Source organism: Papaver somniferum, chromosome 9 (genome assembly GCF_003573695.1).
Source record: "Papaver somniferum cultivar HN1 chromosome 9, ASM357369v1, whole genome shotgun sequence".
NCBI lineage: Eukaryota > Viridiplantae > Streptophyta > Magnoliopsida > Ranunculales > Papaveraceae > Papaver > Papaver somniferum.
Window position 1 is genome coordinate 66,024,630 of NC_039366.1, and position 18,742 is coordinate 66,043,371.

At 36.5% G+C, this 18,742-nt stretch overlaps 2 protein-coding genes across 3 annotated transcripts; both read right to left on the minus strand.

Moving 5' to 3' along the window:
• Positions 1-3,320: 3,320 nt before the first annotated feature.
• On the minus strand, positions 3,321-13,845 carry LOC113309874 (syndetin-like). Its single transcript, XM_026558395.1, has 25 exons — positions 13,389-13,845; positions 12,008-12,175; positions 11,349-11,423; positions 10,845-10,923; positions 10,566-10,630; positions 10,263-10,352; positions 9,996-10,085; positions 9,793-9,879; positions 9,515-9,598; positions 9,245-9,364; positions 9,063-9,094; positions 8,783-8,912; positions 7,804-8,385; positions 7,009-7,541; positions 6,839-6,902; positions 6,645-6,747; positions 6,368-6,519; positions 6,122-6,247; positions 5,872-5,942; positions 5,653-5,715; positions 5,312-5,384; positions 4,795-4,914; positions 4,542-4,619; positions 3,829-3,879; positions 3,321-3,732 (listed from the first exon to the last, which is right to left on the minus strand). The coding sequence occupies exons 1-25, from the start codon at positions 13,599-13,601 to the stop codon at positions 3,619-3,621; spliced, it is 3,363 nt and encodes a 1,120-aa protein (XP_026414180.1). The 5' UTR covers positions 13,602-13,845; the 3' UTR covers positions 3,321-3,618.
• A 444-nt stretch (positions 13,846-14,289) lies between these two features.
• Positions 14,290-17,249, minus strand: LOC113307883. 2 transcript variants are annotated; one of them, XM_026556350.1, is made up of 5 exons: positions 17,126-17,249; positions 16,764-16,936; positions 15,759-16,659; positions 14,974-15,125; positions 14,290-14,869 (listed from the first exon to the last, which is right to left on the minus strand). In XM_026556350.1, the coding sequence occupies exons 2-5, from the start codon at positions 16,895-16,897 to the stop codon at positions 14,770-14,772; spliced, it is 1,287 nt and encodes a 428-aa protein (XP_026412135.1). In that variant the 5' UTR covers positions 16,898-16,936; positions 17,126-17,249; the 3' UTR covers positions 14,290-14,769. The 2 variants fall into 2 exon arrangements, with proteins under 2 accessions (XP_026412135.1, XP_026412134.1); XM_026556349.1 differs by having other exon boundaries at positions 14,290-14,872.
• Positions 17,250-18,742: the final 1,493 nt, after the last annotated feature.

An 18,742-nucleotide genomic window follows, 5' to 3' on the forward strand; every position in this document is an offset into this window, starting at 1 on the left:
TTCTTGAGGAAAAACTAAATTAACTGGTCCATCTTCATAATTGTCTTCCTCTAGAAATTCATCCATATGCATTTCTCTCCTAATAAGGTTATGGATTAAACAACAAGCCATGATAAAACGACAATGTATGTTTACTGGATACCATGAAGGACTCCGAAGTATTGCCCATCTCATTTTCAACAATCCAAAAACGCGTTCAATCACATTCCTAGCCCTACAATGTTTCATATTGAATAGTTCTTCAACTGTCCTTGGTTCTAAACGACCTTGCCCCCATTCCTTTAAATGATAACGTTGACCTCTAAAAGGTGCAAGAAATCCTCCACTATTCGGATAACCGGCATCGAAAAGGTAATAGTAACCTAGACAAGTCAGCATGCAAAACCATCATTATCTCACTACAGAGCACTAGAAACACCCATTAATCCACATATTTAAGTTTTAATACACTAATGAACTTACCTTGTGGAACTTCTAAGCCATTCTTTTTGTATATTGCTTCTCTAAGAACACGAGAATCGGCAGCTGAACCTTCCCAGCCAGGATACACATATATAACCTCCAAGTTATGGGAGCATACACATAATACATTATTTGCAATCGAGCTCTTCCTTGTACGATACCTAGGCTTGTCTTCGGTTGCCACATGGATACTAATATGTGTTCCATCTAATGCCCCTAGGCAGTTCTACAGGTAAACAAACTGATTCATTAAGGATACGGGGTATATTCTTAAAAGACATGAAACATCAAAGTTTGAGTTCATACCTTGAAGCAATTCCATCTCTCATCAACAGAACTTGTAGCCACTGCAACTGGTTGTTTAAGCAACTCCCCTTGAAGTCTAATAACTCCTTTCAATACCGTGTTTACATATCTGCTAATGGTTTTTCCAGATCGCTTGAACATAAACCCTACAACTCTATTCTTATGGTGATGTGCAATTACATACAAAAATACCGCAACCATTTCTTCAACATCAGAATTCCTATTATCTTCTAGTCCGCTTATTGTGGACAGCTTATGGCAAAGTATTCGAAAAGTACGTCTATCGAGGCGAAGTTGCGATTTACAATTTGTGTCGCTTTTGTAAACTAAATCTTGCATCACCCACAGTCGTACAGTAGTCATTTCAAAACGATCATTTGATCTTAACACGCAACTTTGATAACGCAGAACATATGAATAAAAGTAGACGTAAAATAAAGTTACAGCATCCAACGTTGTTATGATATTATCATTCATCATTTCTAGTTTTCTTTTCTTTGTCAAGACTAGAGGAGCCATACTGGAAGTTGGTCTGAGTTCAACAAGCATAAGAAAAGAACAGTCAAGCATAATAAACACATGTACAATATTTCCAGGTTGGAGGCAAGCTACATTCAGATAGAATATAATGCACATATACAGAATACAACAAAGCAATCAAAATCAATGATTCTAAACTGATTGTGTAATAGTAGCCTAGGTGTAATCGTACTTGTTCTTTACGAGGATATCACGAGTGTATAAAGTAATGTCTTATGGTGCAGACTCAACAAGAAAAACAGAATACGAAAGCTAATAATAGTACTTACGAGAAAAGTTAAAGCAAATCGAAACGCCCTTTTGATTGTGTAACTGGTAGTAGAACAACAATGACCTATATGTGAAAAATAGACAGAAAACGTTAGCTGTAGATGAACAACATATTGCTTGAATCTGGATTGGTAGATAGATGAACGACATAAATTACTAGGTGGCTGTTATCACTAATGACCAACAAATGACCAACTTATGTCGAGCCGTGTTAAACGAGGGGTTGACCATGTATTGGTATTATTGGATTTGGCCGGTTTGGCGACGTAAGAATCAAATACAGCAAAGCTTCAATAAAAAAAGAAAAAAATAATAATAATAAAAGCTTAAATCAAAAAATCAAAAAAAAATCAAATACAGCTGGAGTGATACGCCTTTTGGAAATCTGAATGGTTAACATTGCAATAACCAGTTGAACTACCGCTCGTAGTTATGATTTGGGGTAAGTTGTATGACCAATAAGCCAACAAGATATTCCCAATATACAGCAGAAACTCATATCAGTGACCTAACATATATATATAATCCCCTGAAATGTGAAACTTCAGCTAACCGCAAATCAACATGTATCTTTTGAGCAAACACAAGATAAAAAACTATAGTTAATGCAAGTTTTCATTCAAAATCTTGATTTATTTCTCTTTTGGGCATTTTGACAAACACCCAACAAGCTAATAAATTAACCACCAACTAAACTGAACCTATAAATCAGTAGAGGACGGCAATTGATAGTATATATTAGGAGAAGAATTAAGAAACAAAATTAAAACCAACTAAACTGAAATCATCAAAAAATCAGAAGAATTAATCAAAAAAATCAAAGAGAGGTGAGGAATTACCTAACCCTATATCCCCAAAATCAGAGATGGATTTTGCACCCTCGAAATCAGAGATGGATTTGTTTTAGAATATGATATGGTTTCTTGTCGAAGTAGAAGAATAATCAACGATTAACAGTTCAATCCTTGTCGATCTCCATGGATTCTCTAGGGGTTTTTTTCTTCTCCCCGTCGCTCGAGTTTAGAAATGAAATGTGAAAGAAATGTGAAAACGAGATTTTGTTTTGTTACAGGGTCAGTCTCGTAATTTCCTTTTTCCCGTGTTTTTTCTTCCCGGAATCGGTTTGCATTCCATTGGTATAGGGATGCAATGAAAAATAAGGCTTTGTTACCCAGGAATCCAATTACCAAATTATATGGACCGTTTGGTTCGGGGTAATTGGGCGGATTCCCTCGGAATCCAATTCTTGGACGTCCAAAATCTTGAAACAAACGCACTATTAGGGCTGTGCTAAGAAAAAGATAAAATTACCCTCCATGTCACGTGTAAGTCACATGTTAGCTGAACTTCGTTTGCATTTGAATTTTGAACAGCATGCCAACAAAGAAGCATATCAGCGAACGGTCTGGCATGGAAGTACTGGGGTGTTGCACCTTCTATTGTTGGATTAAGATTACTTTTTGGGGAAATAATCTCTCCCTGGGCCATGAAGACATCATAGTGCTATACTTGTTGGTTTCCGCTTGAATGTCAAGGCTGGGAGGACCAGTAGTTGTCATAGCTGATGTGGGTGAAAGTGATTGCATCAGAGAATCATTTCAGATAGCTGAAGTTTGATGTTACAAGTTGCAACATGAGCTGCTTTTTGGGGAATCCCAACACCCAAATGCATCATGGTTCGGTGGCAGTGTTTTAGCTGAGCTCGTCTCTAGTCATAAAAAGCAAATACTTGCAACACACAGTTCATTCAACTACGTATATATATTATTATCATATTCCTTTACTGGACTTTGAAAGTTCATATGTGATATCAAAATGAATTGTAGTATATCAGTACACCGGAAGCTATACAAACCTCGAATGTCCATTCAGTTTATATTTATATGGATTTGGGGATAGAACTTTTCTACTATCCAAATTACACAGCAAAAATACAAGACGTGACGCGAAAAATGAAGGAAAAAACTTGAAACCTTGCTAGTTAAAGAAAAAGCAATTAGAGACTATATACGGCTGACTGAGACCATACACTGGACTAAATTACATACTTCCTGCTTCAATTTTTTCTAGCACCTCCAACCTCGTTTTTCTTTTCCAGCTATTTGTCGACGCAACTAAGTTGACAAGCCCTGCTATTTGATTTTTACTGTATTCCTGTAAATAAAAAAGGGGCTAATGAGAAATTCCCTCTGGCAACATGCCTTGATTGTAATGATTTTACCATGTAAAATATGATGAATAAGTATGTACCGGATGAGCGCGTGCCCAGTGAACATATTCTGTTTCTGGAAGGTAGTAAGCCTGTTTCACAATAGAAAGGATTACAACGGGCTGAGAAAAAAGATGATAATTTCCATCATAGGCATATATATTGCATGTTACGGAAGCAAAGAAATGCCTAATACATGATCCATTTCACAACTCTGATATCAACAATTTCTTTGTCCATAAGCTGTTTGGGGTTGTTATAGTGGACATGTTAAAGACGAAAACTGTCTTATTTCTTATGTATAAATGAAACCAACAGTGCAACATAAGAAAACCGACTCAAAGAGTGCGAAATCATGTTCCATGAAAGAAAGTTCTTGTAAACTTTTTCTTCTATCCAGTTTCAACTCCAATAAACCAACATGGTATCTGTTTTTGTTTTTTTGTTACCATGGCTTTCAGCTGAGAAATCACAAACGATGTCTGCTGTTCTAACTTCTAACAATTATAGATTGTTTTAACCTAATACAGCTGAAATTTTGCGCTTATTAGTACTTTTTGAGCGATGAAATGCCACCTATTAACTAGTATCAAGTAAATTGGTGTTACCTACTTATCTTGGTTAAATTCCTACCCTAACAAACCTAAGAATCACACAGATAATGTGCACTGCAATTCGGCAAGTAAGAAGTTATCATAATTGACAAGTAAAAAGTAGAGCAATCACATAAAGTGCTGCAGATTTTTGTGGTTACCTTGATAAAAGTTTCAACAATTTGCACCTTCGGCCTCACATCAAAAGAGACAAAATGTTTTAGTCCATTAATTAAGACCTGAAAGAAACAAGATAAAAAAAAAAATCATTACAGATTTATAGTTCAAGATAGAAAAGGGTTTCAACTGGCTTTTTGCTTTACGGTAATCTGTAACATACATCTTGTTAGATGGCATGAAAAGGTAGATGAAATACCCGAGGGGTAACTTACTAACTTCCCAAATTAGAAATACCTGAAGGTCTAATGACATCAATGCTCGCCCCTCAGGTGTACACCTTTTTACTCTTGATAGACCTTCAATAAGGGTTTCCGCAACATTTTCAAGCCCAAATGCCAAAAGGAGATCTTGAACCTGGTAACAAACAAGGCCAAACAGTTACTAATGCGTATGTTAAAAAGTTCGAGAAATCAAGAGATTTGCGTAGTGAATGAGTCATTTAGTTTATGCACTTGCATATAAACGCCAAACAATTACCTACTAGTGACCCCACTAATTAAAATGTACTAGTGATATGACATCTAATTTATGTTACAGTGAACATGTAGATGTCAAAAACATGCAGAAAGTAATCATGTGACACACTAAATTCCCTCCACAAGTAGAAAGTAATCAACTGATGGAAAACTAGAAGTAGCCCAAGGAAAACTAGAAACGGATGCAAACTATATTTTTCAGTAGCTAGCATCGACGTGATATCTTGATAAACTTAATAGAAATACTTTAAATCTTAATCGGAATGAAACTGTACCTCCTTGTGAATTCCACCATGAGCCAGCCTTGTTTTATAATGCTTGAATTCTCCCAGCAATAAATCAACATACCTATTCATATTCGACGTCAAATGTGATTAAAAGCTTATTGCAGTAACCAACTACTGCATATAATACAGCAGAACGAAAAGAGAAAATAAGGTAGCAAAGCCAACATGTGTTTGCTTAATATTTTTTTAGTAAAAACCCTCAGAATTGTCCTGTAGGATATGATTAACTCATAAAAGCTTTAATAAATGCTAGAAACTATTAGTATTGACACTAATAGAATGCTCTTTCTGAAGATGATAAAGAACCAAAAGGGTGTTACAAAACTTACCCATTATGCTCTAGTCCTAGCTCTTTCACCTCCCATTTTGAATTGGCAATTCTATCCACATACCTGATGAAATTTTAAATTGTCAAATCTATAATAGACAGATGGAGCTCCTTCAATGAAGTTTAACATATTTTTAAGGACAACAACCAACACAAATATTGGAGGTCCAAAATTTCCTGGAAAATTAAATGCCACCTAACAGTAGTGAAATGAGTTTACCCATTGATATGTAGCAGCAACCTTGCAGTTGTCCTATGAATGTGATTTGTAAGATCTGGTACACATCCAACCTGGGGGAAACCATAATTAGAAGAAACTTAAAGACCTTCACAAAAGCAGGATGCTTGAACTTCAGTAATTGAAGCAAAAACTGTTGATAGATGACATTGGTATATCCTTAAATGAAAACAGGACACCAACTGGCATACATATCACTCAGTGCTTCAATCTAACTTGTAAATAGACTCACCAAATTCACATAGAAATCCTCAACTGCAGCTGCATTGTTCTGTAAAAGCATTGACTGAAGATGAGCCTTAGATCTTTGCAACACCCGAGCAACAAGATGAACGGTTTCCACTCCTGCACACCTTTCCTGTGACAACCAAACTGTATTAATATTCCTAAGTTACGTAACTGTACACGTAAACAATCAATTGCGGAAGGATATTTGTTTTTAAAATGAGATAAAGAAAAAGGAGGTTCCATACAGCACCTTGAGTCCAATGGTAACACTCGGTGTATGGCTGGGAGGACTAGTAGGTGTCACATCAGATGTGGGTGAAGATGAAGAAAATGATGCAGACTGGGGTTTTAGCCACTGATCACAATCTTGGGCTATCCTAGACAAGGCTGTCTTCAAGCGGGCTGGACACCAATAACAAGTCAACTTTGAAATGTTAAAATTATCTAAAACACATCGTGCATCAAACAGAAATAGGAACACTTCAAAGAAGAGTGGAGAAAGATTACATATCAGCATAAGCACTTACGATTGAGAGGATCTGTTGAGCCTTTTCCAGATGGATAAGTGTCTCTTTGGCAAAATGCTTCAAATACATAATGGAAAAACACTTCAAACAACTGGCATATTCCCTGATAACATTGTAAGATAATTGAAAAAAATTAAAATGGTTAAATTTGACGCTGAAATGTAACACATGGTAGAAAATGTATTGAAACATACCCTAAAGAACTCGATGTTCACTATTTCCAATTTCTGCATGAGCCTTGCATATTTGTCCATTAACCTATTTCCATGAAGGCAAACAACATAGAACATTTAGATAGATCAAGAGATACACACGGGACAAGTGAGGCTCCAAAACGTCTGGATTCAGAATTCAGAGACCATACCTCAGCAGACTAAGTGAGGAACCAGTTTGTGCTGTAATATCTTCATCATTACAATGAGAAGAGTGGTTTCTTGAGTGACTGGGCTTAGAGATCCGACTTGGAAGCTGACTATCCTCGTCAATAAAGTCAGCATGAAGATCTTCATTTTCATCTTCTGAAACAGAACTAGTCTTGTTCTTATCATTTGCATCGCTCTTCCTTGGAGACAATTCATCATTCTGAAAGTGCAAATTGTCATTTTCTCCAGACTCGCTCAACGGTGAGGAGAGAGGAGACTCTTTGGAGCCAGGAGTCAGCTTCAGCAAAAATGGATTTCCTGTTTTAACCCACTGTGCAAATCCATTCTTCTGGTTGACATTTTGAACTGGGTCGGGTAGCTTTCGAGAATGGAGAACCCGGATCTTGGAAGATTTACCATCAGATGGAGCAATTATAGGTGCTCCATCACCAACAAGGCCAGCAAAACTAATTATCTGTACTGTGTCTGGTGGTATTTTCAGCCATGTCTCCTTCTCTAGAACCATTTTTAGTGCCTGGAAGAAACAAAAAAAACTATCATGTTATTAGAACGACTACTGTAATATACTTATTCTATGATGCCTGGACACAGAGAAATTCTAAATTCATCATTTAACGTCTCAAGTTACCAATATATGAATAGCTATCTTCGGAAAACTCAAAACTACCTATGTACCCTAACCTATTTACTAAGGTCCGTTTAAACAGACAACGGACATTACCATATGACTTATTTTAGCAATAATAATAGAGATAGGAAAACGCTAGGTGACATACGTATATATTTTGGCGATGAAAAGCTGCAAAATGATTTTCACAAACAGTCTTCAATCTTTGTCTGAACTCAATTGCTTCAACCCCACAAAAAGCCTCTCCAGCCAAGATGAATACATTCAGATCTTCATAATTTCTCAAGAATTGGTGTACACTTGATGAACAAACCGCAGAAGAGGAAAGCAATACGGATATGCGACTAGTGGTAAGTTGCCAAAGGTTCTTTCGCCCTCTATGTAGTGTTTGTGAAACGAATACTATGGCATCCTTCCTCAAATGATCCCATGAAGATCCACTACTTGATGTTGCGCTACTGCCATCCCGTGTTTCAGAATCTGGATTTTGAGAATTTGACGAAGTGGACGCATTGCCTCCAGTAGATCCACTCAGAGACGATTTACTTGTTGCAGATTCAGTTGCTGAGATTAAAATTGGCATTCTTTCAGCAGATTGAGGTAAATAACCATTTTCTGAACCAGAGTTGCTCAAAACTTTTGATATTGAATCAACATGAGGAACCCCTTTTGGGGACCCAGTTATGGCACTGGAATTCTGTGTTGTATCGGAAGTCCGACATTCTGAATCCTGCAACAAAGGTATAATTAGCCGAAAGCCAGAGTTCATGCATGGATGATAGAAACCAGAAGAAACTCAAAGAATACCATGTTTTTCTAGCATAACACAATTTTCGGAATCCAAATATATTATGGACGTATATTAATTTATTGTTTAGACCGATATGTACACTATGTCACTATAAAATATTTGAGTAAATTGAAAGTACACTGCTAGTTGATAGAAAGATCCAAAATGGATCAACGGTCTGAAATAGATACATAAAATACATATTTCAACTCTCGTCTAAGAAAAACTTGTGATACTGAAATTTGAGATTACCAAAAAGTGAAACAAGGTGGCCAGTATACCAAAAGCAGGAAACACAAAAATAATAGAAGGTTGAGATGAAGATAACTTCTCTAACCATTCCATCAGGCTGAAAGCCCATGATTAAGTAATATGAGCACATCAACTTATAGAGGCTACCCAGGGTTCTTAATAGGCACTCCCTAAACTTGGATTCCGGAATCTGGAGGCAGAGATCGCTGTATGTTCTGGAAAAGGAAATTCGGTTAAACCAACATACAGAAAGATATACCAAAGCCGATGCAAGGTCAGGACTTTGGAATAAGCAGAATATTTCAAGTTCCAACCAACGATTTAAAAGAAGATATTATATACACTCAGGCATGCTAAAGGCGTACCTACTCTTTTGCATATGCAGTAACCCTTGATCCTGCAAATTAAACTGTCTATCTGAGAAATTTTGTGTTCTATAGATAAACAATAACAAAAGAAAAAAATAGAAATCCTTCTGCAGAACCTTTTCTAGTAGAAGAAAAAATACATCGGAAAAGCACGGAGGCCAAAGAAAAAGATTGGTTACCTCCTGTATAATATTCTTTAACACTGACTGAGTTTCGGAGAGAATTTCCTGCATAAAGAAACTCTGTATTTTTTCGGCAAGACCAGTAATGTCCCCTATTAATGCATAAGCATCAACCACCTACAAAACATTGTCAAGACTCCCATTAATCTTACATCAGTGAGTTAGCAACATTGACGATGCCGATAAAAATCACGGTGTAGCAATGCCTAAAACGCAAATCATGAATTTAAGACTAAATGATGTGGGCTCATGGACGAATATACTGACCGTTAGATAGTTCTCCTCCTTGAAGTCCTGGCAAACACCTAATAGGAGTGAGTCTAGCTTTTGAAGTGTCTTTGCTAGCCAAACCTGGAACAAATTAAGAAAGTTACAAAACAAGTTTGGCGTGTAAGAACAATAAAAATGGTAAAAGCAAAGTAAAATAATGATGGTATCCTTCGATGACACCAAACTCCATTTTGAATTTTAAACTTTTCATTTGAAGAAGTATATGGGAGAATGTCAGACTGGTATCACTAGCAGTAGCAGAAAGAAGATGTCACCTCTACATTACGGCTCATTTCTTGTACAGCTGAGAGCTCCGACAGACTATCCAAAACCTGTAAATACTCTGATAGGACCTGAAATGCCTGGTTAAAAAAAGGAGAAAATACTTATTCAGCATTATAATGAACGGAACACGCGAGGCAGCAAATGCTCTATCCACAAAAATACCAAAATTAAAACAGATAAGATCAAAACCAACCTTAAAATAATTTCCTTCCTCAACATGCCTTTCAAGTGACATTTGCATTTCAGTTGCGTGATGCAATTCAGTTAGAATCGGGATCAAGTCCTGCAAGTTTCATCACATTGCCAAGCCACAGTTATCATTGTGAAATTTATTATTTTTCCAACCATGTTTTACAGACCCTGCATCTTTGAAAGCAACTCGGTACAAACTCAACTATTCAAGGGAATCATAGTAAGGTTTTCAGAGAATCATAGTAAGGCTTTCAGAATAGTTCCTTACCAAGAGAGCTTGTTTCTTTTTGGCTTTTGAAGTGACAACTAAATCCCGTGATACCTCGTTTAATGAAGAAGTTATATGTCTCCTTCCATTCTGCAAAATGTTAGAAGACTTACTATATGTAGAAAAAATCCAAGAAATGACAGGGAAGGGAAAACAAAACAAGAAAAAACAAACAATATAAGGCCCTGAACTTTATCAGTAAGAACAATATAATGGTATACACTAGGATTCCATATTCCTCTCCCTGCAAAAAAGTTGAAGAAAACACTATGAACCCGGTAATTGAGCGAGTTATGATCTTACCATGCAAATGACATTCGCAACTTTCAAATCTTGCTCTAGTTCCCTCACCAGATGCATCCCCTTAACTAACCAAAAAAAAAAGTTTAAGAGTTTCCTTTAGCTTTGAGAACGTCAGAATCTTTTCTATACCATTGCAACATTTCAGTAAAAGAACACTAGGAACATGGACATCAACCAATAGATTTGACCTCTTCGATGATAAAGATTATCAAAATGAAGTACATGGATTATGCATTCCATGACATAAAGAAAAAAGCTAACATCAAATTGGGAACTTACCCATCTCTTCATAATGCTCCATAACATGACGTGACAACCGTTCTGATATCCTATCCAGTTGTGCTAATCGAAGCGTAGCCTGTAAAAGGGGAGAATACAAACTGATGCCGAGTCATGAACCAAAATGGAGCAGTTCCAGGAACTATTTAGCGATCTGTGATGACAAAAGTTCAACACCCTGTCGATACAAAAAGTGCCTAACCAGGTGCTAGTCAGAGAAAAAACAAGAAAAATCCCTGCTAAACATGTTCGGCCAAGCAAGCAACTTTCATACATGAACTATCCCGGCAGTAAAATGAGGGAATTCCCAGCATGGTTTAAGTTCCGGATACAAATAATTAAAACATGCCAACAACACATTAGGTAGAGGAGAACCACCCTTCAATTTCTAACGGCATCGTGATGATAAACAAAAACCACGCCCCAAATAGAAGGAAGAAGAAATATGATGCGATTTGCAGCAAGAAGTAAAATTATCGGTGGAAGAGGAAGTTGGAGTATTACCTTGCTCTCAAAATATGTCAAATCCTTTTCTTCAGAAGGAATATGATCAAGAACATGTTTAACTGGATCGAACTCCTGCATGCATGCAGTAGAGCAGATCTAGTCAACTACTCACTTTGAATATGAAGATAAAGTATAGCAGATCAAACCCTGCATGCACAGCAGACAAGCTATGTAGACATATCTGGAGGGCGCACATGCAAAAAGTAGAAATAGTAGTTTAACCAAATACCCAAGTGGACAGTTTAAATTAACTTCTTCCTTTTTAATATGTATAAGTTCTGATCACTTCACAAATTTACGTCACCAAACCATCATCTTTTTTAAACAGATAATAGAAACACCAATACCATCAATGTGCGCACCTTGCCTCAAACTCTTTGAGAACTATATGATATATCAACTAGATAAAGATTGTCAAAAGTTGTATGTTATTGAACTAATTAGAGTTTTCTTAAAGCTACTATTCTGTGCCCTTATATTTTTCTTCTCAGAAAATCGAATTATCTTGCATATCTCTACTCGAAAGCATGCATCGATTTTGAATTTGGAATCAGAAATTGCATTGTGCAGACAATTAAATCAACACTGTGATACCGGAATAATAATTCTAGTGCTTCATTATCAAAAACTCAAAGTTGTACGACTATAAAACCAACCTCTTCATAGAACTCTTCTTCTATCTCCTCTACTATTTCACCCCGGGGTCTACTTCCATAAATTGAAACCAATTCGTCGGAACCTGATGGCAGTGAGTGTCTTTGATGAGGAGGAAGTGATGCAATAGCTCGAGCTACAGCAGCTGCCGCAACTGCCCGAGCTGGAACCTGTACAAAATAACCAATTCTCATTTATTGAAATCCTCGTTAACCACCTCTATGCAACCTCTCAACACACACTCAAAGCTCATAATCAAGACATATGCAGTGTAGCTGATAGCAAACCAAAGTACAATATAGTTCACTAGTTCTCAAGTTAGTGTCTGGCGAGTTAATAACAAGTAAACCTAACCACAAGAGTAAACCATTACTATTAATGCAATTAAATCAGTTCCATGATGCAAATTTAGTGATATCCATTGTTCTGAAACAATTGAGCTTCTTCAATCTAAAAACAAACTAGCTAATTTAGATATCGCCGCATAATTAAGAAAAATTACAAAATCATTGCCTCTCATTAGCCATAACCTCTAGGATGACAGTTCAAACACAAGAAACTCCTAATCATCAAAATGCAGTTCAACCTTATACAACCTCCAAACACACACTTAAAAACTTGTAATCAAGGCAATTTAAGGTATCCAGAAATCGTGTGAGACTATACCAGGTACAATGTAGTTCGCTAGTTTTCAAGTTATTGTACGGCAAGTTAACAGCAAGTAAACCTAACAACAGGAGTAAACAAGTATTACTAATTTGAATAACTCGGTTCCAACATGCTATTTCTAACTCTAATCCATTTCTGAAATCATTGAGCTTCTTTAACCTATAAAACGAACCAACTAATTACAATACGCCGCATTAACTTAGAAAACCCAAAGAAACAGGAACATGTACAAAACACCTCTACAGTAACAGTTCAAACACAAGAAATTACTAGGATCATAAAATACTCAAAAGAAAGATACATGTCATAACATCACATCCATATAGTGTCTTAGGTTATCGAGGTAAATGTTTACAACAACTAAACCTAATTCGATATAATCAATCTCAAAACAATATTTCTTACACATCACCTCTCATTAACTCCTAACCTCTATGGTGACAGCTCAAACGCAACAAATTACAAATTCAAGGATCATGATAACATCACCAGTACACAATGTAGTTCTCAAGTCAAATGAGTTAAGTGTTTACAATAACAACTAAACCTAATTTCATCAACTCATTTACAAAACCAAACTTCTCATCATAATCAACCTCCATAACCAATTAATCATTCAATTAAGCTTCCTATAAATAAAACCTAATTTAAGAAGTAATCCAGTTTTTTGATCATTTCAAAAACTCAAAATAACAGAAATGATTAAGTTCTTACCTCAGGTCGATCAGAAGAAAGAGGTAAAATCCCTAAAGATCTAGCAGATCGAACTGAACTAAGTATCTTTTCACCAACTTTAGATAAATCCATTATTCCAACTCCTCCTTCTTCTTCTTCGTCTTGTTGTTGTTGAGTAAATCCTCCTTGATTAAATAACAAATTGAACAATAAAACCCTAGGAGGAGGACTTGACGATGATGCTTCAATCATTGATCAATGTCTGCATTTCAGAAAGATACGCTCGTTCTCTCTTTAAAAATATCAGATCCGATTCTTGTTTTCTTTCTGAGTTTAGAGAAACTTCTTGTACAAATGAATATCTCTGTCTGGTAAAATGAAGGAAAAAAATAGTTTCTCTCTCTCTCTGTACTAAAATGTATTCTCTTCTTCTAGTTGTTGTTTAGTGTTTTTTACTGCTACTGTCTATTTCTCTACATTTCCCTCTCTCGCTTATTACAACACTCTCTAGTGATTGATTATTCATGGAGGAGAAAGAAGAATTTTACAGGGGAAGAGTTAATGATCTAGTGTTGAGTGCTGGATGGAGAATTAGGTGGTACTGTATTTATGACCGGTGATGCATTATTTTGTAAATGATGATAAAAAGATACTATTGTGTGCTTGATGTACACAGGGAATTCAGTGTACCTGACTCCTAAGCCGTTGAATATTATGATAAGAGAAGATTATCATCAGTGGACCCCACCATTACATAGTTCCTAAAGTAATATGTGAGCAATGATTTTTATTTTTTAAGTTGTTGACTGAAAAAATGCACTCCAAGACTTGAAAGTAAGGGGTTGGATTTGAGTCCGATGAGATGTTTGACCGGAAACTGGTTCACTTGAACGGCGATTTACCGGAAAACAGTAAGGCAAATTAGATTCAGAGAGAGGGAAACGAGCAAATTTCGGATTTAACATCTTGAAATCCTTTCAAGCAGGCAGTAGATACTACTAGAAAGTAATGCAGTTCCCAAATTACAATAGCACTCGGGATTAGTTTCTGATGAATAGAACTTCATAAGCCAGGCTCAAAAAGCACAATCAGTGGATGCTCAACCACATGACATCTAAGATTGGTGACAACACAGAACAACCTAATGATAAGCGTTGCCCGTTATCACCATCAAGAACCAAATAATAAAATGTGACAACACTCGGCGCCAGATAATACAATAAACACGAATTCTAATCGACCAGAAATACTTGCATTACTCAAGCAAGCACTTCTGGAGACCTAAATTCTTACTGATTATTTCACTCTCAAAAACTGCTACTCCATCCAAAACTTTATAAACGCATGGCTAAGTGGCTGCTGGTTTCTTTGTGCTGGAGAGTAGAGACCTACATTCTTATAGCTTCACTGTCAAAAACTGCTAGTCCATCCAAAAATTTATAAATGCAGTGATAAAAGCTTTAATGGCTGCCATAGCTGGATTCATCTCATGTTTCTTCGATGTAGCTTGCCATGATTCACTGCTAAAAGAAAAACCAGATTCATTTTAGGAGCCCACTTTTACCACAGTATTAATCTACATGTAGCATTAGTGAGTTTACAATTAAGCTCTAGAAACTCTTACAGGTTAATCCGGTCGTATGTAGACTTCTTTCCTTGGTTGCTTTGGATACCTTGCATATCAGCTTTAGCGTCAACATCTTCCACTTGAGAAAGTGATTTGCTGTTATTAGCATTGTTGTTCATGGAATAGGAGGCGCCTGGAACAACTTCAGTCTGTAGGGGGATAGAAGAAGTAAATTACAAACACATTTTAGTCATTGAGGTTTCTAAATGAAAGTTATATGCACATTCAAGGTCCCCAACAAAGCCGCATCCCATCTACTTTATCATAACTTAGATACTTTCAGTTTCTGAACCACTTCTTTATGAAGATAACATCAAAATGGATACTGAAAACTACGGGCTATTTTTATATAATACTAAGAGATATACATTATGGTGTCATGAACTCATCTGTCCAACCTAAATACCTAATTATCACTGCCCAATGAAGTAAACATATAAGATAACTATATGAGCATTACAAATGAAGAACTTCAGCTTACAAAGTGGTGTTCCACTAGACTAAATAGTTATTACTAGTGTTTACATGGAATTCATTTAAGATACATCCAGGAAGAAAAAAGTTGAACTTGGATGCTGAAGGTTTAAATGACATGTGCATACAGACGGATAGACAGTTAGGGTTTTCGGGGTCAGACAAGGGTCTCAGAAGGGTATATGAAATTCACATTTTAAGAGAAATGGCCTAGTGATACTGTTCTTCGTAAGTAACTATGTAAAATGAGATACGTAGGTGGAACATAAACAGACAATAGATATGCGAAATGAGATATTAAAACTTACCTCATTTCCTGAAATCACCTGACTGTGATGAGATGTCTGTGAGGTTAAGACATCATTGGAAGATGCATCGATTTGAATGTCCTCATCTTCCTCAGTCTCAACACTCAGTGCAGCATCACTGCAACTTGGTCTTTCAACCACTGGGTGGATATCATTTCCTGCTGATTTCACTTCCGCGAAACTAGATGATTCATCTTCATTTACCATGGAGTTCATTTTTTCCGACACGATATCATCTTTCCTTGTTGCAGATGATATTTCCACCTCCTTCACGTCATGCTCTTCTAGAACTATAGTAAGGTCCTTTGCATCAGCTGAGCTTCCATCGCCGCCGTGATTCACTTTGGGAGCAGGGATTACAGGGAAGGTTTCCACTATAACGCCCGTTGCCATAGGAGTTACTCTAGATGCAGGGGATTGAACAATCACTTGCGCTTCTCCCAATTTCCCCTCCGAGGTTGAAATGACTTCCACATCCGTACAAGGCATTTGATAGCTCAAATATGCTGTAGATGTCTCTGATTTAGTCTCAGTATATTCTTTATCCACCAAATTCCCTTTATTAGAACTACCACTCTCAAAAATCTGTTGATGTTTACCATTAACTTGCCCATTCACAGTATCAACCAGTTCTTCTACAGCATTATGGTTAGCAACAAAATGTGTTCCACTCGATGACACATACAATTCATTAAGAGGTTGTGTCGAAATCGATCCAAGAGGGTAATGTTCAGACATTTGGTCATCATTTTGCTCGTCTAGTGTGAATTTCGCAGGACCAAGTACTTTATTTTCCTGAATTACTTCTCTAACAATTTCACGAACTGTATAAAACGATCCACCTACTTCTTTGTGTGTGAGATTAAGCGACGGAAAACTTCCCCCGTTTGAGTTCTGGTACCTAAAAGAATAAAGCACATCAACAATCAAATATTTTGAACTCAGTTATCAAAATGAATAGAAACTTGGGGAAATTATCAAAATAACAGTCAGAATACAGCTTACTTCTTTATATAAGATTCGACCATGGATTTTCTTTCCTCCTTAGATCGTCGGATACGTGATTTCTTACCTCCAGAATCACTACAGTTAGCTAGGGCAAAGGTTTGCCCTACCCATGGAACCTTCACAGCGTGCATTTTATAACAAAAATGTTCACCAGGGTCGAAAATTTAAACCTAACAGAACAAAAAAATTCACAATTAACCTTAAAATCACTCATTCACCCCTAAAAGTCCTAAGGAAATGTTAAAGAGGGTGTGGGTAAACTGAATTAAACCTCAAAATGAAAGAAAATGAAAACCGCAACCCAACAGCAAGAACCCAAAATTTAAATTCTAGAATAAATCGAGCAAAATGATTTTTACCTGTGCTGGATTGTTTGAGAATAGCTAGAGGGATGAAGGAGAAACCCTTGATGTTGAGGTGGAAAAGAATACTGATATTGTAGTTGGGGCTTGGGGGTGGGGTTTTCAAAATTATTTAAGAGGGTTTAAGTTTTCGTTTACATAAACCCTAGGGTACACTTACTTTACTTGTCATCCTATTGATTTGTAACGTGTTGTATATTGATATGGGGTATCCTTAACTGTCACTTCTAATTGCTAGCCTGAGCAGAATCACTAAAGTTAGCTATGCCCAAAGTGTGGAGGAGTCGAAAAATCTTATCACTGTAATTAAAAAAGATGGTGTTCGACTCCTTGATCAAAGAGTCATCACTAGATGGTCAGGATTCGCCAAAGAGGGTCATCTCGCAGTCCTTATCATCCGGATCGAGCTTTGATTTGGACGGCTGGGAATGATAGGTTGTGTTATGATCAAATTCTCAAATGCACGAAATCAGGGACACACTTAAGCCCTTATTAAACTCTGAGTTTTGATTTTTCCTTTCCAGGTTTGGTTAGCGAGGGGGGAGAGGCGGACAGAATGAAGAAAAGCAACGCCAGTCTATACTGAGAGGAAAAGTAAAATAGGTGTATTTGATATTCTCTTTTGAAGATAAGATATCTAAAGAACAAATATGAGAAGAAAGATGGAGTCACGTTTAGTAAACACAAATTTTAGGGTTTGCTTTCTTAATCTTTATCTCATGTTTGATGTTTTCGTTCGTTTGCTTTCTTTTTATCATGACCTAATTATGCTTGGTCAATTGTTCTTTTGATTGATAAATTTATTTAATCGGTGAATGTTATGATCTTCTTACTAAATATGTGTAAGTAACCTCTTGAAGGTTAAGTAATTGTGTGATTTGACATCAAAATATAATTTGATATTCTGTTTTGAATTGAAGTTACTTTTGCTTTGATCTTCTTCCAATTGCAATTGAACTGGACACTAAATTAGACTCTTATTTACTTGAGTTTCAAAGTTTTTGATGCACAGAATCCAGCAAATATAACTTTTGGGTTTCGTTTTTTCTTGGAAATTCAATTTTGGAAGTAAAGCATAGAGTTTGTATCAGTGCAGTAGTGATGTATTTTTAGATTTTTTTTATGTGGGTCTCTCTATGTTTTACAGTTATGAATTCCCGCAATCAATTTTAATTTAATGCGGGCTTCCACTTAACTATATTCGCAAAGATAATCTCTCAAGTGGACTTTGTATTTGTTCTTAAAGTGATTGAAACTAACTAAGGCAGTAGCATATTTAACCTTATCTCAGTGCTTTGTGCAGGTATGCATCACGTGCATCTTCACCACAGTTTCCTGAAATGGTTTAGTAGCATCCTCACCATGAATTGCTGAAATGGTTTAGTAGCAGTAATGTTTTGCTCTTCCGATTGAGATTCCTTTGCAGCGTGAGAGCCTAACTAAAATCAAGGCATCGTAAATAGTTCTGCACTCCTACATCATCGAATTTCCTGGCACTCCAACAAGTAAGTGATGATTTTGTTTAAAACACTGCTAAATTTTTTCAAAGCAATATCTATTGCATGTTCATCTTCTACTTTATCACTTAAGAACTACCTGTTAAAGAATCCTGAA